Raw genomic sequence first — 23,530 nt, 5'->3', positions numbered from 1 at the left:
AAATAATATGTACATTGGGATTTTGCCTGTAATCCTGCACCCATCCTAGATAACTTCTAGTAACATTTGCTGTAGTTCATTTCAGGCTTATTTTCATGTAAATAAATGGAATTTATGTATGCATTCATATATAGGAACTATAATCCTGTACATTTTCCTCTCCTCTTTGACAGGTCTTCATTTGCTATCTCTAGTGAGTTTTCATAATGCTGCTTATCATTAAATTGCACTTTCTCTGCTTAACCCACTCCTCCTCAATTCTCTGAGCTATTCACTCTTCCTCTGCCTTTCCTTTACTCCCTCCTCTGCCTCCTACAGTGATCTAGCTTTCCCCAGTCTCAGTATACAGTTGTCGGACTTCCCTGGTGGCACAGTGGTTAAGAATCTGCCTGCCAACGCAGGGGACATGGGTTCAAGCCCTGGTCCGGGAAGATCCCACATGCCACGGAGCAACTAAGCCCGTGAGCCACAATTACTGAGCCTGCGCTCTAGAGCCTGCGGGCCACAACTACTGAAGCCTGTGCACCTAGAGCCCATGCTCTGCAACAAGAGAAGCCACCACAATGAGAAGCCTGCACACCGCAATGAAGAGTAGCCCCCGCTCTCCGCAACTAGAGAAAGCCCGCACGCAGCAACGAAGAACCAATGCAACCAAATATAAATAAATTAAAAAAAAAAACAACAGTTGTCCCCAGTGCTACCTTCACTGGTCTCCCTCCTTCCCTTCCTCCCTCCCTCCCTCCCTCTTTTAGGAAACACCTGGCAGGTAGGGAGGGGGTGGAGGGTTAACAGGTGAGCATTTTGCCAGTAGGGGAAGACCCAGTGCCAGGGAGGCCAGCAGAGATTTTAGCAATTAGAAGAATTCCAATATTTTTTGATGCCTACCCTGTGCCAAGCAATGTGCTAGACAATATGCATACATTACCATATATATTCCTCCAAACAATATTTCAGTGTAGGTTTCTTTGAGGGAACCATATACCCTGGAACAGTCATGGTATATGCCTGTTGTCCTGACAACATTATTAACGGTATCCCCTTTCACCAGCTAGAGGTTTGGATAAAAAAGTGTATAGTTATCTTAACTACTCCCTTTTATTTAAACACTTTATTTTTATTTTTTTGGCCGTGCCGCATGGCACGCGGGATCTTAGTTCTCTGACCAGGGATGGAACCCGTGTTCCCCACACTGGAAGCGCGGAGTCCTAACCACTGGACCACCAGGGAAGTCCCAAACTGCTCCCTTTTATAAGTGAGGATACTGAGCCTTAGAGAGGTAAAGCAATCTGTCCAAGGATAGACAGCTGGTAAATGATAGGGCTAAGATTCCAACTCTGGTATACGTGGCTTTGCTATGGACTGAAATGTGTTCCCCCAAAGTTCATAGTTGATGCCCTAAGCCCCCCCCCAACACACACACAATGTGAGTGTATTTGGAGACAGGGCCTGTGAGGAGGTGATAAAGGTTAAAAGAGAGGGGCCCTAATTCAGTAGAGCTGGTGCACTTGTAAGAGGAGAAGGAGACACCAGAGCTAGCTAGTTGGACCCTGTGAGGACATAGCAAGAAGGCAGCTGTCTGCAAGCCAAGAAGGGAGCTCTCACCAGAAACCAAATGGGCTGGCATCTTGATCTTGGACTTCCCAGCTTCTAGAACTGTGAGAAATGTGAGAAATAACTTTTTGTTGCTTAAGCTGTCCAGTCTGTGATAGAGTATTTTCTTACAGCAGCCTGAGCAGATTAGGACGGGCTCTAATATCCATGCCCCTTTTACTCACCATGCTGGTGGGCCTAGTCATCTAGGGTCAGTGTGAGTCAGCGACTGGTCCTGGTTTAGACTTACCCCTTCTGTTTTCCTTGAACGTAAAAATGAAGTGTTTTTTTTTTTTTTTTTTTGGCCGTGTGGCATGTGGGATCTTAATTCCCGGACCAGGGATCAAATCCGTGCCCCCTGCAGTGGAAGGGCAGAGTCTTTTTTTTTTTTTAATTTTAAAAAAATTTATTTATTTATTTTTGGCTGCGTTGGGTCTTTGTTGCTGTGCGTGGGCTTTCTCTAGTTGTGGCGAGCTGGGGCTACGCTTCGTTGCGGTGCGCGGTCTTCTCATTGTCGTGTCTTCTCTTGTTGCAGAGCAAGGGCTCTAGGCATATGGGCTTCAGTAGTTGTGGCCCGCAGGCTCAGTAGTCGTGGCTTGCGGGCTCTAGAGTGCAGGCTCAGTAGTTGTGGTGCACGGGCTTAGCTGCTCCGCGGCATGTGGGATCTTCCCAGACCAGGGATCGAACCCGTGTCCCCTGCATTGGCAGGCGGATTCTTAACCACGGAAGGGCAGAGTCTTCATCACTGGACCACCAAGGATGTCCTGTTTTCCTTGAACTTAGACTAAGGGTGGAACCATTATCCTCTTTCCTAAACTGAAGTAGGCAAGTTGTCACTCCCTGAATCAGTCTGGGTTCAATCAGGAGAGGGAAACCACACCATAATTACAAATAGAAGAGTTTAAAGATTATAATGGAGCTAGAGTAATGAAGGATTGGCTAGTAAGAAGTAAACAGAACTCTAAAGAATATAGGAGTAGCAGATTCGGGGAGAAGCCACTGCCCATAGGGCTAAAATAGTAAAGTGGAGTGCCCAAAGAAGAATCCTGCACCCCACACACCCAGGCTGAAATCCAACCCTTGTGAATGGCAGAGGAGTGGCTATGGTACCATGCTGGTGGAACTTGCTAGAAATGCACCCTCTGAGCTGGAAAACTGCCCTCTAGGATGCTGGAGAAAGCTGTTCACAGAGAATCATCTCACTGTAGTTACTCTATGAAAGTACATAAGCAGGGCAGGTAATGGGGGAAGCTGCTGGCTGCTAGGTGCTGCTGGTCCCTGTACACAGCAGGAGCCTGGTGCTGGGGAAGCCATCCTCAGAAGCTAGGCAGAGGCCAATCACACATACTGCAAGAGTCTGGAGAGTGAGCACACTGGAATCAGAAAGGAAAAGCTTTTCTCCTCTAGTGTCTCTCCAGAGCCTTTACCGGCAAAGCTTAACATCCTGCCATCAGGCAATGAAAAAACAATGTTTAATGGGTCCAGATTTTCACAAGCAGTCAAAAAGGATGAATTGGACAAAAAGACACATGCACCCCAAAGTTCATTTCAGCACTATTTACAATAGCCAGGTCATGGAAGCAACCTAAATGCCCATCGACAGACGAATGGATAAAGAAGATGTGGTACACATATACAATGGAATATTACCCAGCCATAAGAAGAAACGAGATTGGGTCATTTGTAGAGATGTGGATGGATCTAGAGACTGTCATACAGAGTGAAGTAAGTCAGAAAGAGAAAAACAAATATATATTAACGCATATATGTGGAACCTAGAAAAATGGTACAGTTGAACCAGTATACACACTAATATATATAAAATAGATAACTAATAAGAAACTGCTGTATAAAAAATAAAATTAAAATAAAATAAAATTACATGAATGAGCTCTTTAAAAAAAAAGGATGAATTGGAGGTAAGAGACAATAAATCAACAATCAGCACACTTTCTCAAAAAGGTTTCATGTATGTGTTAAGACTATAGTTTGGGACTTCCCTGGCCGTCCAGTGGTTAAGAATCTGCGCTTCCACTGCAGGGGGCACGGGTTTGATCCCTGGAACTAAGATCCTGCATGCCGCACTGCTTGGCCAAAAAAAAAAAAAGACTATAGTTTTCCTCAACGTGGTTCCCCAAACCAGAAGGAGGACGCAGACTACAAATACACCTGGAAATTAAGGGACAGTGTATCTAATGAAAGGACTAGAAATCTGAGTTTTTATTAAGCTCTCCAAGCAGTTCTAGTAATGAGAGATCTTTGAAGCTATTAACTTGGAGGGAGCCCCTTGGATATTACAAGGACAGAACCAGCCTGGTACTGTGCGTGTGTGTGTGTGTGTGTGCACGCGTGTGTGTGTCTGAAATTCTGGGTCTTGGTACACCTCTTTGTAAGTGTCCTAGAGCATCTGTGGGTCTCCTGTCTTTGCAGCTTCGTTTCTCCATCTCTCTCCGTGCCTGCCCCTCAGTCTGAATATCTCTGCCTCCCAAGGCATGCCCTCTAATGTCTTTCAACTTTTACATGCTGTTCTGTCTCTTTCCTTCCCAATTGGCCCATCTTCCATCTTCAGATGAACGAAGACTTCCTCCTCTGGAAGCCTCCTCTCTTCACGAACCGCCCCACCCTCTCCAGTCTGAGTTAGAGATCCTTTCTTCGCTCCAAAGACACAGTTCCTTTAATACTTGCATTATCTTGCATTATCATCGCCTGCTTCCCTGGTTCCCTGCTAGGCTGTGTCTTTTCCCCTACTGCATCTTGGATGCCTACTAGCACAGTGCCGGCCCATGGTTGGCACTCAACAAATACTGACTGAGGGAGTAACTGAGATTGTCCCTCTAGGGAGGGAGGGATGGGGGGGGGTGGGGGGTGGAGTTTGTCCTGTTCACAGCGGGGGGGGCCCAGTATTCCCAGCCCCCTAATACAAGGCTGACGCGGAGCAGGAGTTCTAAAAATGGCTAACAAGCGAGGCAGCCTCGCCTAATATCCCGCCCACCGCCTGGAGTCGTCGTGGCGGGGCTCCAGTGGCCCCGTCCCGGCCGGAAGGAGGCGGGGAGGCCTACGGTCTTCAGGCAGCTGCCAGCCCGCGGGACCGGAGTGGGCGGGGCCGGGGCCAGAGGGCGGCCCCGCCCGCGTGCACACCCGGAAGCGCACCGGCGTCCGCGCTCAGAGCCGGGGGAAGCAGCGCCGCCGCCGCCGTCCCTGCAGCCAGCTCCTCAGTCATGCCGGTAAGTTGTCGCGCCGTCCCCGCCCCGCGCAGACCCGCGGCCTCCGGTTTGCGCCTCGGCTGCACCGCCTTTTGGCCAGAGGTCCGTCTTGAAGGGCTCAGGCCGTGGCCGGAGCTGTCGCCCCTCTTCTCACCCCTCCCCACCCAGCCTTCAGCTTCTGCGACCCTCCCGAAAATCGGATCCCAAGGGAGTTTTATCTGGCAGTCAGGCTTCAGAACATCGAAGCTGCAAGGCCTCCAAGTGATTATAAGCCTAAAGCTTCCCTGCAAAGAAGGGGAAACTGAGACCCAGCGAGGGGCAGAGAGTCGCTGGAGGTCACACAGGGAGTCGGTGGCGATCCGGAACTGGGATGGCTAGTCCCTGCATCTCCCACGTGGATGCCCCTTCCTGCGGAGCTGGCCTGAGAGAGGGGCTTGGGGTGACTGTTACCTCCTGGACAGGGCAGGAGTTCAGAGATCCATGTTTGTCTTCCCTTCCTCTGCCCACTGTGTCTGAGTTTCAGGTCATCGCTGGGCCACACTGAATGGAGACAGTGCTTTTAACCTTTCCTACAGGTCACTTTATGAACCTGAACCTGTGAGCTCCAGAGAGGTTCAGGGACCTGCCCAAAGTCGCCAGTTGCTCAGTGGCAGAGTCTGGGGCGGGATGAGCCGCTCACTCAGTCTTATCATCCAATATACATGATAAGACTCATGGCCTCATTTTTTAGGTAAAAGATTAAGGCCTTTTGCAGATAAAAACAAACAAACAAACATTAAAATCCCAGTAATTTATTCAAGGTGGTGTTGGGAGATGGGTGCAGCCAGGATTAAGCCCCTTATCTTCAGGGGCCCAGTCTCTCCTGACCTCACCACATGATACATGTCCAACAAAAGTAGTCATACCGGCTTGGGAGGAAGCTCTGATTCCAGTTGCATCCCGGGGCTACTGGCTGGAGTCGTGGTGTTTAGCACTTTCCCCCAGGGTGCCTGGTTTTCTGGCCTTGCACCAAGTGGTTACCCAGAGGTGTCCCACAGATGCCCTGTGTCTTAGCAGCCTAGCTTTGGGCAGCTGACAGGTGAGCCAGAGGCCCCCTGGGCCAGGCCACAAACATCTCAGGTGTCATTTCCCTTGGGTCTTGCCAGGTGCCTTGAGACAAATCCTCAGACAACACAAAGTGTGGACAAAGAACCTGACAGAATCAGTCCTCCCAGTTGAGCAAATCTGCCTGTGGCAATGTCAGAGGACAGCATTAATCACTCTGGGACTGGGATGGCGGAGGCTACCGGCCTTTTGTGGGGGATGGCAGTGAGGGAAAGGCCAGCTTGAGGATGGCTCTATTCTATGTTCACTTCTGGGAATTTTGACGAACAAAAGACCCACCAGAGTGGATGATCCGAATGAAGAGGGCACTTGGCCGTATACCACGAGATGAACAGCTGAAGGAGACTCACACCAAAACTGGAAAGGGATTAATGTGTCACCTGAGAGGTTTCTCGAACAAAACACTTGAAATCTCAGAAACCTCTTTGAAAAATCTGTGCCCTACCCCACCCCCCTTGCCAGCTGCGTGACCTCAGGCAAGCTGTTTTATCTCTTTGTGCCTTGATTTCCTCAGTGTAAAATGGGGTAAAAACTGACCTCACAGGGCTGTCATTAGCAGTAACTGGAAAAATGCCAGTAAAATACGTAGCTCAGCCACTGACATAGTCCCGAAGAAATGGTAGGTCTTGTGTAGACCTAGGACAAATCGGTAGAACTATAGGCAGGCAGGTTTCAACCCTATGTTAACAAGGACCACAGTGGCTAAAAGTTTAGGCTTGGGTAGGTCTAGGCCCTGCTATTCACTAGCTGTGTCACTCTGAGTGAGTGACCTAACCTCATCTGTCAAGAAGGGATAATAATAATGCCTACTTCATGGTGTTGTGATGATTAAACGAGGACATGCATGGACAGTGTCTGGCACATAGTAGGCACTCTAATAATAGTAAATTCCCAACCATCAGGGTGTTCAAAAACTGAATGCTCCGGATATTTGAGAAACCATTTCGTCTCTGGATAGTATGACCCCGTTCCATTCCCACCCTTCCAGTTCTGAGATTCTGTTAAAGCATTGCACAGATGACTGGGGTTTTTCCTCTACGTTGCAGGACCCGTTTTGTAGGTGACCAAGCAGAGGCTCTGAGGGGTTGGGACTGTGCAAAGTCGAGCATTCGGTGGTGGGGCCAGCCTAGGGATTCTCTGTAAAGACAGGATTACTCTGCGCAGGAAGGAGACTTTCCACAACCCCACATTTACTTTTGCAACTCAGAGGTGGAGGAGGAGAGGACTGAATGGTAACGATTGCCCAACAGAAGCCGTCTGCTGGCTTCTGACCTCTGTACTGTGCAGGATGGAAGGAGACCCGCTCTCTGTAGCCAACAACAGAAAGCTTTAGAGATGTGTTGACTTCAGGTCCTCGGGCAGCAAAAACTTGGGCTCCTTCACAAGGTGTCCCCAACTCAGGTCTCCTGCTAAGAGTCATCATTGTGGGGGGTGGCAGCCCCATTTGCTGGTCCAGAACCAGCAAGGTGTCCCTGGAGCCAGGAAAGCCTGGGTTCACATCCCAGCCTCAGCGCATACCCACCACAGGACTGTGGGTGGCTTAGTTAACCCCTGGAACCTCAAGTTTTCTCCTTAGTACGGTGACTAGCTCCCTTTCCAGGCTGGGTAAGGACTGAGATACTATATAAAGAGCATTTCATATAGTGGGCACTCAATAGATTTGGGTTTTATGTTGGTCTTACAAACCCATTAAAGCTTTGGATGGGTGTACAGGTACCAACCACTGATGAATCTTGATTACCAGTTATTCTAGAGCAGGAGTCAGCAAACTTTTTCTTAAAGGGCGAGATAGTGAATACCTAAGGCTCCATGAACCATGTGGTCTGTTATAACTCCTCAACTCTGCCATTCTAGTGTGAAAGTAAATGAATGAGCTTAGCTGTGTTCCAGTAAAACTTTATAAAACCAGGTGGCAGGCAAGCTGTAGTCTGCCAGTTTGTGTGCTAGAGCAGCATCTCAAACTATAATGTGGGCAGGAATGCACTGGGTGTCTTGTTAAAAATGAGGATTCTGGAAAAAAAAAAGAGAAAAAAGGATTCTGATTCAGGAGGCGTGGGGTGGGACCTGAGAGTCTGCAGTCTGGCAAGCTCCTGGGTGATGCTGATACCATTGTTCTGAGAACCACCCATTAAAGACAAGATTATGGAATCCTCACTAGAAATCCTTATTTCCAGAATTTGCTGTGGTGGTTGTCGAATAGTCACAAAACGAGCTGAAGGGATCAGAGGTGTTTAGTAAAAAAGAAAGACTAACCATTTTCTTTAAGCCAGGTTTTGCTGATTTGGCCTCAATAAAATAGTGGTCTCCTGGTTGTGTCATGATCTTTGTAATGATGGTTATGTAATTCAGCACCGAAAAATCAAACTGCTTAACTCTTGGCCTCAGTTTCCCCTGTACAGCATGATGATAAGCCAGACCCAAAGGTGGTTTGAGACTTGGAAAGAGCCTGAGAAGCCATTTAGACCGATGTTTCTCAGGTGTGTGGTCTTACCCCTCTGTTTCTCCTCAGTGGGTTAAAAATGGAGAGTCACAGGGCCCACCCAGAGCTACAGAGCTCACTGAGGCAGCTGCCTGCAGAGCTGCCCAGTCACCAAGTACCCCTGTGATTCTTCTGTGCACTGAGGCTGAGGAAACTGAATTGGCTAATGCCCTTTTGGTATAGATAAGGGGACTGGGGCCCCTAAGGGCAGGGATTTTGCCTGAGGTCTTCCAGCAAGATACAGTGCTGTGCCCAGAATTCCAATTGAGATAATAGATTTGAAAAGCTCCATGGAAAACGTAGCCATAGTTTTTTAAAGGGACAGAAAAAACGGAAGTGGAACAAAGTAATACTAATAATCCGATAGCTAACTTTTTCAAAAATTTTTTTGGCCATGCCGAGCGGCTTGTGGCATTTTAGTTCCCCTTAGTTCCCCGGCCAGGGATTGAGCCTGGGCTCTCAGCAGTGAGGGCACAGAGTCCTAACCACTGGACCACCAGGGAATTCCCCCGATAGCCAACTTTTTACCCCAGTGGAACCTACTACTAGGCTCCAATCTCTCTACCTAACATATGAATTAACTATTGCTTCTGACTAATTACCCCCCAAACTTAGTGGTTTGAGACAACAAATATTTATTAACTTATAGTTTCTGAGAGTCAGGAATCTGGAAGCAGTTTAGCTGGTATTTCTGGCTCAGGGTCTCTCATGGAAGCTGCAGTGAAGATGTTGTCCGGGGCTGTGGTCCTCTGAAGGAGGATCTGCTTCCAAGCTGGCTCCCTCACACGGCTGCTGGCCGGAGGGCTCAGCTCCTCACCATGTGCACCTCTCCATAGGGTTGCCAGAGGGTCCTTAGGACATGGCAGCCAGCTTCCTCCAGAGTGAAGGATCCCAGAGAGAGTAAGGCAGAAACCACAGTGTCTTTTATGCGTTAGCCTCCGAGGTCACCTAACGTCACTTCAGCCATATTCTACTGGACACCTACAGGCCAACCCTGAGACATTGTGGGATAGGACTACTCAAGGGCATAAATACCAGGAGGCAGAGATCACTGGGCCATCTTGCATGCTGGCTACCACACTTAAAATCTTGTGTTCATCCCATTCACCAGCCTGGAGAGGGACTTTCATCCCCATTTTGCAGATATAGAAACCAAGGCACAAAGGAGTTAAGTAACTTACTCATGGCCACACAGCTACTAAGTGCCAGAGCTGGGATCTGAAGCCAGGTCTCATTTCCAGAGATTTAAAATAAAGGAAGTATTGGTATAAGTAACCTTTGTTTGAAAGCAAAGGAAGGACCCAGGGTTGTTCAACCAGCTGTGTCAATCATCTGTTCACTCAGCAAAATATGTTAAGCCCCTACTCTGTGCCAGGCACTCACTGTTCCAAGTATTGGGGATGCAGCAGTGAACTGAACAAAGCCTCATCTTCTGGGAGCTTGCCTTCAGGCCCTTGGTTTGTTAGATATCCTGGAGACTGTAGAATGTTGAGCCCTCATGGAGAGTTCAGGAGCCTGGGTTCCCTTACTGGCCCAACTTCAGCTCACTGGGAGCCCAGGCAAATTCTCTCCCTTCCCAGGATTCAGGTGCTGCCTCTGAAGCACTTGGATGGCAGCAGTGGTCTCCGTATTTCAGAGTCACCAGGGAAGCTTATTGACCATAATAGATGCCTCAGCCCTCTGGCTTGCTGACCAGAACCTATAGTTTTTGTTTGTTTGTTTGTTTTTATACAGCAGGTTCTTATTGGTTATCCATTTTATACATATTAGTGTACATATGTCAATCCCAATCTCCCAGTTCATCCCACGCTCGCCACCTCCCACTTTCTACCCTTGGAACCTATAGTTTTTGTAAGCTGCCAGGTGAGTCTAATGCAGAGAGTGATCTTTTAATGCATAATTAAGACCACCAGATCAGCACTGCTCAGAGCGTGGGGCCCACCCATATTAGAGTTATTAGTGATCCTGAGACAACCCCATAGCTGAAGAATCAGGATTTTGAAGGTGAGACTAGAGACCAACGTCTTAAACTACCTTCCCAGGTGATTCTTCTCGCGTGTCCCAGACGCTGCTAAAGGGTTTCAAGGGATTCTCTCCTTTAACACAACCACCTGTGAGATATAGAAACCCTTAGTTACTGTACAGTTTAAGGGAGTGGGGCTCAGAAACAGGCTACTGGGGAGTCTGATGAAAGCCGGATCTTGCCTTTCTCTCTGCCCTGTGTCTTGGCCCCCGAGTGGGCCTGCATGCTAGTGGGGCATGGGGCCGCTGGGGCCCCTCTGCAGGACTTGGCTTATGGTCCCCTTTGTTTCAGAAGCACGAGTTCTCCGTGGACATGACCTGTGAAGGCTGCTCTAATGCAGTCACTCGGGTCCTCAACAAGCTGGGAGGTGAGTGCGTGGCCCTCGGATGGGGGTGGGGTGGGGAGACTGATACACTTATATTAAATGCATGTAGGCATGGAGCAGGAAGAAGCTTGAGTTTAAGCTGATAACAGTAAAACCAAAACGTATTGAGTACTTAGCATATGCCAAGTACTCTGCTTCGTGGCTTCCGTGGATCACATCATTTAATCCTCACCCTGACCATTTCTTTTTTTTTTTTTTAATTTCTTTTATTTATTTATTTATTTTTGGCTGCATTGGGTCTTTGTTGCTGCGCGCGGGCTTTCTCTAGTTGTAGTGAGCCGGGGCTACTCTTTGTTGTGGTGCATGGGCTTCTCATTGCGGTGGCTTCTCTTGTTGCACAGTACAGGCTCTAGGCACGCGGGCTCAGTAGTTGTGGCTCATGGACTCTCGAGTGCAGGCTCAGTAGTTGTGGCACACAGGCTTAGTTGCTCCACGGCATGTGGGATCTTCCCGGACGAGGGCTCGAACCTGTGTCCCCTGCATTGGCAGACGGATTCTTAACCACTGCACCACCAGGGAAGTCCCACACCCTGACCATTTCAGGTAGCTTCTTTGACGATCTCCATTTCAAGCAGGAGGGAACTGAAGTTCAGAGAGGTTAAGTAACCTGTTAGGATCACACAGCCAGTAGTGGCAGAGCTGGGATTTGGCCACGTGGAGCCCTGGCAGTACTACTTAGTATGTTGGTAATCACATTCATCTCCAGTGTGATAACGTTTGTTATGTGACACATTTGAGTGTCATTTTCTATTAAGATTTTTAGAAGCTGTAACATTTTAAGAAATAAACTTTGGATCAGTCCTGTGCAGAACTCCTAAAGCACCTCTTTTGGGTGTATTTAGAAAACGATTAATCCCCTCCAGTCCCCTCAATTCTCATCTGGGGAAACTGAGGCCCAGAGAGGGCTGGGGTCTGGTCCTGGGGCTCCATGAAGTAATGACAGAGCTGTGATCAGAGTTCTGGTAGTGCTGGGGCAGTCTCTAAACCCTGGATAATAGTAACACCCAGTTAAAGGGCTTTCATGTGGATGTCATCTCGTTAGCACTTAACACCGTCCTCTGAGCTGTACTTTCCGTCTGTGGAATGGGGATGTTGACACCAGGCCCCAGGAGGGGAAGTGACTTGCCCAGTGTCCCACAGTGAGTCCATGGCTGGTTTCTAGACTGTAAACTGGAATCTGAACTGTAAAAGAATCTGAAACAGTGAAAAGAACCTGGCTGCTGACTTGCCATGTGACCTTGGCCTCCTCTCCCGGGGCCTGGCTTTCCCCAGCTACAGTATGGGAAAGTCAGCCTCTTAGCTTTGCTGTGGATGCTTTAACAGTGTAACTCTGCTCACAAGCCCCTCTATACAAGCACCAGCTCTGCATGAAGTGAGGGAGGGCCTGCTTTCGCTCTTGCTGGCTCCAGGACACCTGTCCAGGGACCTGGGCTGCCAGAAACACAGCTTGAAATCCACTGGGTCAGATGATGCCAGAGTGTCTTCCAGCTCTATGATGCCACCAGAATATTTGCTCCAAAGAGGAGGGAGACACTTCTGAACCAAAAGACAAAACCCGGAGCGCAGCCAGGATACATTGCCCTCTCCCTGGTATCCATTAGGTACAGAGTCAGAGGTTAGGACTAAATCCCGTGCCGTGTGCTTTTTCAGGCCCCTTCACTGGTGCCTGGGGATCTGCCTTTGAGCTTGGGCAGGTATCTCTCCCTCTTTCACTACTGTCCTCACTTGGGGTGGCCTCTTAAGAAGGGTCAGAAGGGTTTTCTGAGTTAGTCGGGGCCACAGATGAGCAGTGCTGGGCCTGAGGAATCGCAGTCCAGTGGCATACTTGAACTGGAGAGCCCACGGGCTGGCTGACCCCAACTCCTTCATGTACCGATGGGGAACCTGAGGCCTGTGGTGGGCAGGACCCAGCCAGTCAGTGGTGAAGCCAGGCCTGGGAGTCTCCCTCTGTTGGTTCAAGAAGACCCTTTTGTACCTATTCCCCTATGCCACCGAGGGGCTTCAAATGGGCACAGCCCTTTAGGAGGGCAGTTTTGCAAAATCTATGAACATTTAAAGTGTGCTAGGCCCCTGTGCTCAGTAGCCCACGAGACTTTGCAGAGGCCTTCCTCTTTCATCTCGGCCGCCGACATGCCATCCGGACTAAGGAAGACGTGGAAACTTAGGGGCCACCTGAGCCACGGCCACGGCTGCATCAGCAAACACTGGAAGCACCTGGGAGGCCGCGGTAATGCTGGTGGCATGCATCACCACAGGATCAACTTTGACAAATATCACCCGGGATACTTTGGGAAAGTTGGTATGAGGCGTTACCCCTTAAAGAGGAACTAGAGTTTCTGCCCAACATCAACCTTGATAAATTGTGGACCTTGGTCAGTGAGCAGACACGGGCAAATGCTACCAAGAACAAGACTGGAGCTGCTCCTGTCACTGATGTGGTGTGATGGGGTTACTGCAAAGTTCTGGGGAAGGGGAGGCTCCCAAAGCAGCCTGTCATCCTGAAGGCCAAATTCTTCAGCGGAAGAGTTGAGGAGCTTAAGGATGTGGGTGGGGCTTGTGTCCTGGTAGCTTGAAGCCACATGGTGGGAGATTCATTAAATCAGGGGTCCCCGACACCACCCCCTCCCCACCCCAGCCCACAGAGCAGGAGGTGAGCGGTGGGCGAGCGAGTGAAGCTTCATCTGCCGCTCCCCATCGCTTGCTTGCGTTACTGCCTGAGCCATCCCGCCCCCATCACCCTCCCCGCGGCCGAAAAATTGTCTTGCATAAAACCGGTCCCTGGTGCCAAAAAGGTTGGGGACCGCTGCATTAAAGGATAACAAGTGCTTTCCTCGTCTGGTCTGAGTGTAGGTTCTTTGGCACTTCTACCTCCCTACCTGTACCGAAACCCACCTAACGGGTTCTAGGAGTTAGGGAATGAAGACCTGGGCTCCTTTGCCAGCTCCCCTCAAAGTATGGAAGAGATGGCACCAACACTTAGAATAAGGCCTCGGCTGGTTACCTAATTTGAGGCTTCTCACTGTGAAAGTGAGAATGCTACCTGTTGATAATGGACATATGGTTGAAAGGCCTATTGCCATTGTATGCTCTGAATTTATAAATGAGTGGGAGAATGTGCCCTTAACTGTTCCATGGGACTCAAGGGGGGAAAACTCATGATCTTTACAAGGTTTTGCTGAGTCATGTTGGAAAGACGGGTCAGTGATGGGGTAGAAGTGGTTCTTTGGAACTTACTTCCTCAATCTAAGGTTCTGCCACCTGGCTTCCTCATCTCAGACCAAACCATTCTGGTCATAATCAAAATGTTGGAATGGGGCCCAACAATCTGAATTTTAAACACACCAGGGCTTTTTTTTATCAGAGTGGTTCGGATTCTAGAAAGCAGTTGTCAGGACTTATGGGTCCCTGTGCATAGGAGTCTTAATGTTCAACGAAATACATCATGAAATGCTAATGAAAAAAATAAAGTGTGCCAGTCTGTTGCCCCACAATTTCCATTCTATGAATTCATGGTATAGAAATATTTTCACAAGTTTTATAAGATACGTTCAAGTATGTTTACATTGTTGTGATCATAGTGAGAGATTGGAGGCAACCTCAGTGTCCTTCAGAGGGGGACTGAGTAGATGGATGGTACATCCACACTATGGGATATGGTGTAGCTGTTAAAAAAGAATGAAGTCTGTATGCACTGAGATGGCAAGATATCCTGGACATTGGAAAGTGACATATAGCAAGACCTGTTTACAGAGTATGATGCCACTTTGGGGAATTACTTTTCATTTGTCCATCAGGGAGAAACACTGGATAGGGGCCCTATTGTTCAGTGATCCTTAGAGGTAGGAAATAGTAGGGGCCTTACAGTTTCAAATTTTATTTAGAAATGCTTGCCTTTTTTCTTTTTAAATGGTGTATCTGGAGACTTCCCTGGCGGTCCAGTGGTTAAGACTCCGTGCTTCCACTGCAGGGGGCACGGGTTCAATCCCTGGTAGGGAAATTAAGATCCCACATGCCGCGTGACACGGCCAAAAAAAAAAAAAGTGTGTCTGTATTACTTTTGCAGTTAAGAAAAAAAAAATTTTAAAGCCCCCCTCTAGAGCAGGGATGGGCAAACTACAGCCCCTGGGCCCAATCCAGCCCACAGCCTGTTTTTGCACAGCTGACAATGGTTTTTACATTTTTACAGGGTTGTAAAAACAATATACAGAAGACTATGCAGCCCACAGTTCCTAAAACATGTGCTCTCTGGCCCTTTTTAGGAGAAGTGTGCCGACCCTGGGTCTAGGGGAGAGGGGAAGGGTGGTGGTCAGTAATTCAGGAGCCTGACTGGGAACGTCTCTGTCCCCCCTCACCCCCCTTCCTGCAGGAGTTCAATTTGACATTGACCTGCCCAACAAGAAGGTCTGTGTCGACTCTGAGCACAGCGTGGACACTCTGCTGGAGACCCTGGGGAAAACAGGAAAGGCTGTTTCCTACCTCGGCCCCAAGTAGCGAGGGCCTGGGCCCCCAGCCTGCAGGATGGACCAAAGTGGGCAGGTGGGTGAGGCCCCGACACTGCAACAAAATATGTGTCTACCGAATGCAAATCACAAGCTCAGGGACTCCTTCCAGCCCCCTGTGAGTAGACAGAGCACTACGTGATGTCTCCCAGGGTCCCCTCTATGACTTCGGGGTACGTTTCATGATCAGCAGGGTTTAAGTTTAAGCATATGGCCCTGAGCAGTGTGTCTTTTGCTTTGATAACTCAACGGTCCCATCAGAGGTGACACCTACGCCCTGAGCCTTGTGGTCCTGTGCACTGACCAGGTGAGTTAGTTCACCTTGGCCTCTGTCCCCACTTGGAACTGTTGTCAGCTTCCTGAGCATGCCCTCTGCCCAGACTGGTGCAAAAACAATACTGTGGTCAATCTGGTAGTTTCTTAAAACCTACCATATGACCCAGCCATTCCTTTGCCAGGTATTTACCCAAGAGGAATGGAAAGCACTGTCCATATGAAGACTTGTAAATATTGAGAGCAGCTTTACTTGTAATAGCCAAAAGCTGCAAACAACCCGACATCCATCACTAGGTGAATAGATAAACAAATTGTGGTATAGCCATACGATTGAATACTGTTGTCCATGCAACAGCTTCAATGAATCTCACATACTGTATGATTTCATTTATATAAAGTTCTAAAAAATGCAAACGAACCTATAGCGACCAAAGCAGATCCGTGATTGCTTGATGATGTGGGGTGGCAAGGAGAGGCAGGAGGAGACTTTGGGGTTGGAAATGTTCATTCTCTTGAGTGTGGTGAGGGTATGTGGGTGTATTCAATTGATAAGTTACAGATTATCACATTGTGCACTTAAAATATGTCTACGTATAGCATGTCAGTTACACCCCCAATAAAGCTGTTAAAGGTGAAAAACACAACACAAACAAACAAAAAACAGCAGCGTGTTTAAGCTGGATGTTCCCTTTGATTTTACATAATCCAGAAAGGAGGTTAGTGGCACTGTGCCGGCACCCTTCACTGTGGAACCAGGGCAGACTTTAGTCATCCATCCAGCATTCCTGCCCTCCGTGCCTAGCCACAGTCTCAGAATCCTTCACACCACAGCCCTCCTAGCAGTCACTGCCCCCGTAGTGCCTTCCATGCGTGTATTACAGCAATCGCCACATCCCTGATGTCGGTCAGTGCTCTCACTGTAATTAAGAAAAATGAGGCCTGGAAAGGGGAAGTGACTTGACCAAAGCCCCACACAGGTGAGTGCCAGGGGCAGGCTGAGAATCAGGCATCCAGCTACAACTGACTGGTGGGCCACGGCAGTGACCTTCAGCTGCAGCCTCCTTCCTAAAGGTGTGCGTTGGAATCTGAGCCGTGGCAGTGTCCTGTGTATCTGGTGACATCACGTGCAAATCATGAGCTGTCAGATGTGTCCGTCTTCGTCATCCCCTTTCTGCCCATGGATGAACCATGTTCAGGAATGAGCCCAGGATGAATAATCAGTATTCTAGGAGTCTAGTTTTTAGCTCTGCCCTCATTTCACACTCTGACTTTGGACACTTCTCTTTCATTCCTGAGACTTAGTCCTCCCTCCTGTAAAATGGGGCTATAACCTCTACCCTGCTTTCCTGCCTTGTGGAGGTTACTGTGAAATCCCTCTGAATATGAAGGATGATCCTTAAAGGGAGGGTAATGTTTCCACCATACCAGTGTTCATCACGTGGTTCCTGCATCCCCAGGGTTTTGTGGGGAGGATGGGTGGGTGGGACCCTAGGCCCCTCCATGTATCCCAAGTAGCCCTGTTTTATATTGGGCCTCCGTGTAAGACTGTGTTTATAAAAGTCTCTGTGACAAGGAGGGATGGAGGGAGGGAAGAGAAAAAAACTTCCTCAGCTGGCTACACACGTGGGGGAGCCCCAGTGTAGACACTTTGAATTGTAAACTCCCGACGTGAGCATGTGAATTTTGTTTGACTAAAAAAGCAATACCTGCCTGTTGTAAACCATGTGTAGCTTAATGTGTGTTTTTCTCATAGTAGGCTCTTTTTTTTTTTATTGAGATGAAATTCACGTAACATGCAATTAACCATTTTAAAGTGTACCATTCATTGGCCTTTAGTGTATTCACAGTGTTGTACATCCACCACCTCTCTCCAGTTTCAAAACTTTTCATCACCCTAGAGAAACTCCCTGTACCCATTTAGGCTGTCCTCACTGCCTCCTCTCTCCATCCCCTGGCAACCACTAATCCGCTTTCTGCCCCCTGGACTCACCTATTCTGGATATTTCATATAAAAGGAATCATACGTTATGTGACCTTTTGTGTCTGGCTTCTTTCACTTAGCATAATGTTTTCAGGATTCACCCAGGCTTAGCATGTATCAGTACTTCATTCCTTTCTATGGCTGGATAGTTCTCATAGTAGTTTTAATTAATTAATTTTAGCTTTTTTATTATAGGAAGTGTCGAACCTATGCAAGTAGGGTAGTAAAATGAATCTCCACGTACCCATCACCCAGATCCAACGATTATCAAGTCATTGCCATCATTTCATCCATGGCCCGCTCTCTCCACCCCCATATTCACAGCAAATTCAGGCATCATATAATTTCATCTGCACATCTGTCAGTAACCATGTGTAGTATGAAAAGGCTCCTGGAGATTCATATGCACGGCACTGGGTGAGAATCACTGATCAGGTAAGCTTTTATCCCACACACCAGGCAGCATCTGTCTCTGAGTTTGTTTTAAGAGGCTGCCCAATGACTGATTTGAAGCCAGGTTCCGGAACCAGAGATAGAATGTTTATTGGTTCTGAAGTTTCCTTGATCGTCTGGCTCTCGGCAGATTTGTTTGCTCGTGATTTTTTTTGTTGCCCTCCTGGTATAAGTTGAAACAGGACAGGGACGGTGCCCCAGCAGCCCTGGGAGTTCCCCAGTAGAGGGCCTTGGCGGTGATCGGCTTAGCAAGATCAATGGGTTCTGGTCAAGACTGCCAAGAGGCAGTCTTGGTAGAAGCAGCGTGCAGGGCTGGACATGGGGTTCTAGTCCTGCTCCAGCACCTGGGTTTCCCACCTCACCCCGTACAACTAACTGCCTCTTAGTGAACCTTTACTGCTTTTGTAATGTCTCCATGTGCCCAGCAGATGGCACCTGTGTTCCACCTCACTTCTCATCTCTTCCAGGATGCTGAGCCAGCTCCTGCCTTCCAGACAGATCTAGAACCTGACAATCCTGCTCAGCGATGGTAGTTCCTGCGGAGACCCTCACTTGCCCTGCTCCTCTGTAGCTTCCTTGCAATAAAGTCAAGTCGATTTTGCTGGAGATATTGTCTCTTGCCTGGTCTTGATGTCACTTGCTTATGTGCTGTGCTGTGCTGCTCCCATGTTGCTCTGAAGGAGATAACTGCAGTGCCTGCTTGGGTTGGAGTTCTAAGAGCTCCCAACTGGGCGAAAGAGGTCCGATGGCTTCTGAGTCTTTGCTGTGTGAGCTTTTGCAAGTCACTTCCCCTCTCTGGGCCTCACTTTTCCTCATCTATAAGTGAAGGTGTTGGGTCAGGTGGGTGATCCTTTTTCTTTTCACTACTTTCTTAGACTCCGTATTGTGAAAAACTTTTGTCTGTCAAGTGAATCGCATTTAAGGGAGGTAAAATTGTATGGCAGTTAGAATAACGGGAAGAGGCAGCGAAGACAGACTGCCTGGGATAGAGTCCAAGCTCCACACCTCCCAGCTGGGCCACGTAACCTCTTGGTGTCCACAGGCATAAAATGTGGTAACAGCATCTCCTGCAAATGGTGGTTGTGGGGATTAAATGAGGGGACTCATGTAAGTCGCTTAGATAGTGCTTGTCAGTTAGTAATCACTCAGTGAACATTCTCTATTCACGTACATTTTTTGTGGGTATTTAATTAATCAAAGATCTGTAGAAATGGCAATTAGAATTCCAGTCGGCCTAAGAGTTAGTGCCTTACAGAGTTGATGCAATTATATCAAAACAAAGGGAATGTTTTAGTTTGTACAGCTTTACTTATTTTTTTAAAATATTTCTTTAAGCCAGCAGCTCTCAAACTGTTTCATCCCAGCACCATTTTACACTCTTAAAAATTACTGGGTATCTCAAAGACCTTATGGTTATGTGGGTTATGCCGTATTAGAAATTAAAACAGGAATTTTTGAAACACAAGAATACACAAGCATATATCCTATTAGCCATCAGGTGAGATAAGGTCATTGCACAGCATTTAGATTCTGGAAACTTCACTGCATGATTGTAAGAAAAAGAGAAAAAGGCATCTTGTGTGAATAGTTTTGACCTCGTGTTCCTTCTGAAAGGTCTTGGGGACCACACATTGAGAATCACTGATTTGACCATCTACTGGGCAGTGACTGGGGACCAGCGCTGCCTTTGGCCACCTGTGACCTCGGACCAGTCACCTCATCTCTCCCAGAGGCAGTTTCCTCACCTGCACAACGCACCATATCTGTACCTCAGGGGCCTTCCATAAGACTTTGCCAACTCTGAACTGTGTGCTAGCATAATTTGGGCCCCATTATGAGAGTACTAAAACAAGTCTCGGCCATTTCTGCCTTTGTGGTCCCTTGGGGGCACAGGGACTCTCCTTGCCCTCATGGTATCTAGGGTCCTTGGCCACAAGATGGCAGTGTCCTTTGGCTCTGACCATCCACGGAGACACTGAAGACAGTTTCTGTGGGCGCTGGGAGTACAAACTTGAGTTTTTCCATTTTCACAGCTTCCCAGGAGACCTGGTTCAGGCTGGCTGGCCCACTGGGAATGCCCAAGGATAAAGACACTGGTGTCTTGGGCCGAGTGGTCATTGGAGGAGTTCCTTTCCTTTGGCTCTTCTCTTACCCCCTCCCCCCCTGCCGGAATCCAGGTTTCCAGCTGAGGCCAAGGCCCCAAGCAGCTGGAGCAAATGAGATCACACGGCAGGGTGTGGCAGGGGGGGGAGCAGATGTGTCCACGTGTCACCCAGGTGTTCTCCCCAGCACCTGACCCCAGCCCACCTGCCCAGCCTTTCCAGCCCCCCCTGCAGCCAGCCGCACCTCCTGTGTCTCCCACATGCCTTGCATTTGTTTATGCTGCCCCGAAATGGCATGATCTCTGCCTGTCTCCGTGTACAAATTCCTTTTCTTCCCTTTCATACCACAGCCTGCATGAAACCTCTCCACAACTGGAAGTAATTTATTTCTCCTCTTGGCCCTCACGGCATTTATCCCACTAGCTTCGGGGCTGAGGCAAAGCTTTTCGTCCACGTGTCTTTCCTGTCCTCAAGAATCAGGCCACGTATCTAATCCCTCAGCGCACAGAACAGGCACTGAGGGGATATTTGATGGATGTGTAATGGCTGCCATCTGGGGGGCATTTATTGTGCGTCCTGCCCTTGCGTTCATGTCATTCATCTTCATCTGGCCCCTGGAAGCCAGCGGACCAGGACAGACCCAGACATGTGGTAGGTGTGCAGGAGGCCCTTGTTGAGTTAATCTCACAGAGGTGGAGATCACCTGGTCTGATCCTTTTAGCAGGGTTATGTTTTTGTCAAAGGTCCCTGGTGTGAGTACAGCAGCCTGGAGCCACCCCTGGGGCTCACTGTTCCCGGCTCCTTGGCCTCGGTCGACCACCCCACCCTGTGGCCAAAGCCTTACCGTGTCCAGTGCTGACATTCCCAGGGCTGGAGAGAAGCCGCACAGCCCCCACGAACTCGGGAGAGGGTCCATCGCCCGTGAACGTGACCGGGTGGGCCGCAGAGGGAGCCCGTCTGCTCTGAGTGAGCTTGAACAAGTCATCTCCTGTCCCTGCCTCCTGTTAAGTACAAGTTTTTGACTTTTAAGTGTTTTTGTTTTTAACAGCTTTAATGAGGTATAATTTCATTCAATAAACTGTACACAATTTAAGCCTATATGTAATTTTTAAAGATACACATACAGGCTCATGAAACCATAACCACAATCAAGAGAGTGATGACATTTATCACCTGGGAAAGTCCCCTCAGGCCCCCTGGAAATCCTTCCACCCCTCCCTCCCCCCTCAAGCAACCACCATCTGCTTTCTGCTACTATCAATCAGTTTGCAGTTCCTAGACTTTTATATAAATAACAATCATACAGAATGCACTCATTTTTGTCTGGCTTTTTCCACTCAGCACCGTGACTTTGAAATTCACCCATGTTATTGAGGTATCAGCGATAGGTACTCACTTCCTATCACTGAGTAGTATTCCATTGCATGGCCATACCACAACGTGTTATTCATTCAACTGTTGATGGACACTGGACTTGTTTCCAGTTTTTCAAACTGCTGTCTGGTGCTGGCCAGGTTCCCCAAGGGCTCCACAGGGCAGAGGGGACAGTCTCAGATGCCAAACCAAGGCAGCTCAACATATGGTTTTACCTACTGAGCCTCCACTTACAGCCAGAGATATTCAGCCACGCTCTGGACTTGAGCAGATCTGGATTCAAATTCCATCTCCACCACTTAATAACTGCATGACCTTGGGAAAGTAACTGATTCTTTTGTGCAACTCAGTTTCCGCATATGTAAAATGGGGATCATAATATACCTACCTCAGGTGGCTATGGTGGGACTTAAGATCATCACATGCCTAATGCTTGATGGTGGCATTCCACAAATCAAGCTTTTTGAACAAAAAGTTTCACAATTATACAATTTGAAGTTTGAAAACTGGAATTTGAAAGTCTTCGGATCTAGGTCCTTTCAACCCTGCAGACTCTGAGAAGGAAAAATGGACCCTCAAGCGCTGTGCTGCGTGGGAGGAGAGCAGTGGTTGTTCAGGTCACAGCCCTCTCTGTGGCAGCCTCCTTTAATTAGGGACAGTCTCTTCAAAACCCGAGTCTGTAATTTCTGGGGAGTGCCCGGCAGAGCTGCTTTTAGATTTCCATGTCTTTAGGGGCTGTGGCCACTTAGTTTAAGTGGACGAGGCGAGTCTCCTAATCTGCTTCCCAAGAAGGGGAAGGTCTGCAAATCTCACGACTGCCAGTTGGAGCCTTGAAAGAAAATATCAAAGCCTCTGGAAATAAGGATGCTATCCCCCATCGGTCTGCTCATCAGGGCCTCCTAGTATCCTAATCCTTTTAGGACCACACATCTCCAGACAGCTAGAAGCCAGCTGGATCTCAGATAAGAACGCAGGCTCTGCAGACAAACGGATGGGTTCAGTGCCAGCCTGGCTGGCTGTTTCCCAGCTGCGTGAATTTGGGCCAGTCGCTTAACTGTCCAGGATCTCAGTTTTCTCATCTGTAAAATAAGAATAACTATGCCTTCTTCTCAGAGTGATATACGCACACGGCGAGCGCTCAGCTTGGCTGCTGCTATCATTGCAGAATCTTTGAAAAGAAGGCCTGGCTGGTCATTCAGCCCAATGTCCACATCCACGCCCCCCTACACCCGACTGGCTCCGCTCTGGACAGCTCTCTGGGGGAAAGTTCTGGCGTTGAGCCCACCCTCACCTCCCTGGCACTTCTCACGACTGGGGCTGGGTTCATCCTGACACTCGGGGCATCAGTCCAGCCCCTCCCCATGATGGCGCCTCAGAGGTAGAACTCGCTCTCCCCTTCCCATCCCTACCCCGCTCCCTGGCCCACCACTTCCTCAGGGACGGAGCTGGAGTTATCAGACCACCTGGTCACTAGCCTCTTCGTTGATGCCCCTCCTCCCCCTTTTTTTTGGTCGTACCTCACGGCATGCAGGATCTTAGTCCCCCAACCAGGGATGGAACTAGCTCCCCCTGCAGTGGAAGCGCGGAGTCTTAACCACGGGACCGCCAGGGAAGTTGATGCCCTTTTGATAGTGGAAGCCGAGAAAACACCATAAGGCCAGGCAGCCCTGGGCTCCCACCACTCCTAGGCCCGTTCACACGGTTCCCTGCGCAGCGCGGAAGGAGCTGGGCTGAGTCCGGAGAGCACGAGGTCCTCACACAGGGGAACCTGGGCAGGTTACGCAATCTGTCCTCATCGGGGAACTGTGGCTCCGCCCTGGATGGCAGCTTCTTCACAGGTAAGGCCCATAAAGCACCTAGCGTGCGCGTGTGGCACGTGCCGGGTCAGTGCTGGCACTCACTTTTACACTTTGGGGGGCGTGTCCCTGAATCCGATGGCTCCATAAAAGGAGACTGAGGCCGCCTGGTCAGGCCGCACCCCCAAATCAGACCTGGCCCCTATCCTGCTCAGTCACTGCCCCTCCCAGGGTCCAATTTGGAAATCATCCTCTCTGAGGCCGC

General features: G+C 48.9%; 1 protein-coding gene, 1 long non-coding RNA gene and 1 pseudogene across 6 annotated transcripts; all 3 read left to right on the top strand.

Annotated features, from left to right (window-relative positions):
• The first annotated feature begins 4,680 nt into the window (after nucleotides 1-4,680).
• ATOX1 (antioxidant 1 copper chaperone) lies at nucleotides 4,681-18,599 on the top strand. 4 transcript variants are annotated; one of them, XR_014241189.1, is made up of 5 exons: nucleotides 4,681-4,814; nucleotides 10,694-10,766; nucleotides 15,151-15,320; nucleotides 17,736-17,975; nucleotides 18,461-18,599. XR_014241189.1 is itself a non-coding variant. In XM_082379177.1 (4 exons), the coding sequence occupies exons 1-3, from the start codon at nucleotides 4,809-4,811 to the stop codon at nucleotides 15,273-15,275; spliced, it is 204 nt and encodes a 67-aa protein (XP_082235303.1). In that variant the 5' UTR covers nucleotides 4,681-4,808; the 3' UTR covers nucleotides 15,276-15,320; nucleotides 18,461-18,599. The 4 variants fall into 4 exon arrangements, 2 of the variants coding, with proteins under 2 accessions (XP_082235303.1, XP_082235302.1); XR_014241190.1 differs by having other exon boundaries at nucleotides 4,699-4,814; nucleotides 10,691-10,766; XM_082379177.1 differs by lacking the exon at nucleotides 17,736-17,975.
• LOC309622871 (large ribosomal subunit protein uL15 pseudogene) lies at nucleotides 10,777-15,144 on the top strand (annotated as a pseudogene). Its single transcript has one exon. The product of its transcript is annotated as a large ribosomal subunit protein uL15 pseudogene (transcript).
• A 121-nt stretch (nucleotides 18,600-18,720) lies between the features above and the next one.
• LOC309622901 lies at nucleotides 18,721-21,188 on the top strand. The gene is made up of 2 exons (XR_014241205.1): nucleotides 18,721-18,833; nucleotides 19,608-21,188. It is a non-coding gene; the product is annotated as an uncharacterized lncRNA (long non-coding RNA).
• The last annotated feature ends 2,342 nt before the right edge of the window (nucleotides 21,189-23,530 follow it).

Source organism: Balaenoptera borealis (genome assembly GCF_965194805.1).
Source record: "Balaenoptera borealis genome assembly, chromosome: 2".
NCBI lineage: Eukaryota > Metazoa > Chordata > Mammalia > Artiodactyla > Balaenopteridae > Balaenoptera > Balaenoptera borealis.
Note: the sequence above shows the minus strand (reverse complement) of the source record. Positions and strands in the feature narration are given on the sequence as shown.

Bases quoted from the DNA above. Each gene is read 5' to 3' on its own strand.
- ATOX1 (XM_082379176.1), top strand. The intron at 10,767-15,150 runs GTGAGTGCGTGG...CCCTTCCTGCAG, and splicing joins GGTCCTCAACAAGCTGGGAG to GAGTTCAATTTGACATTGAC.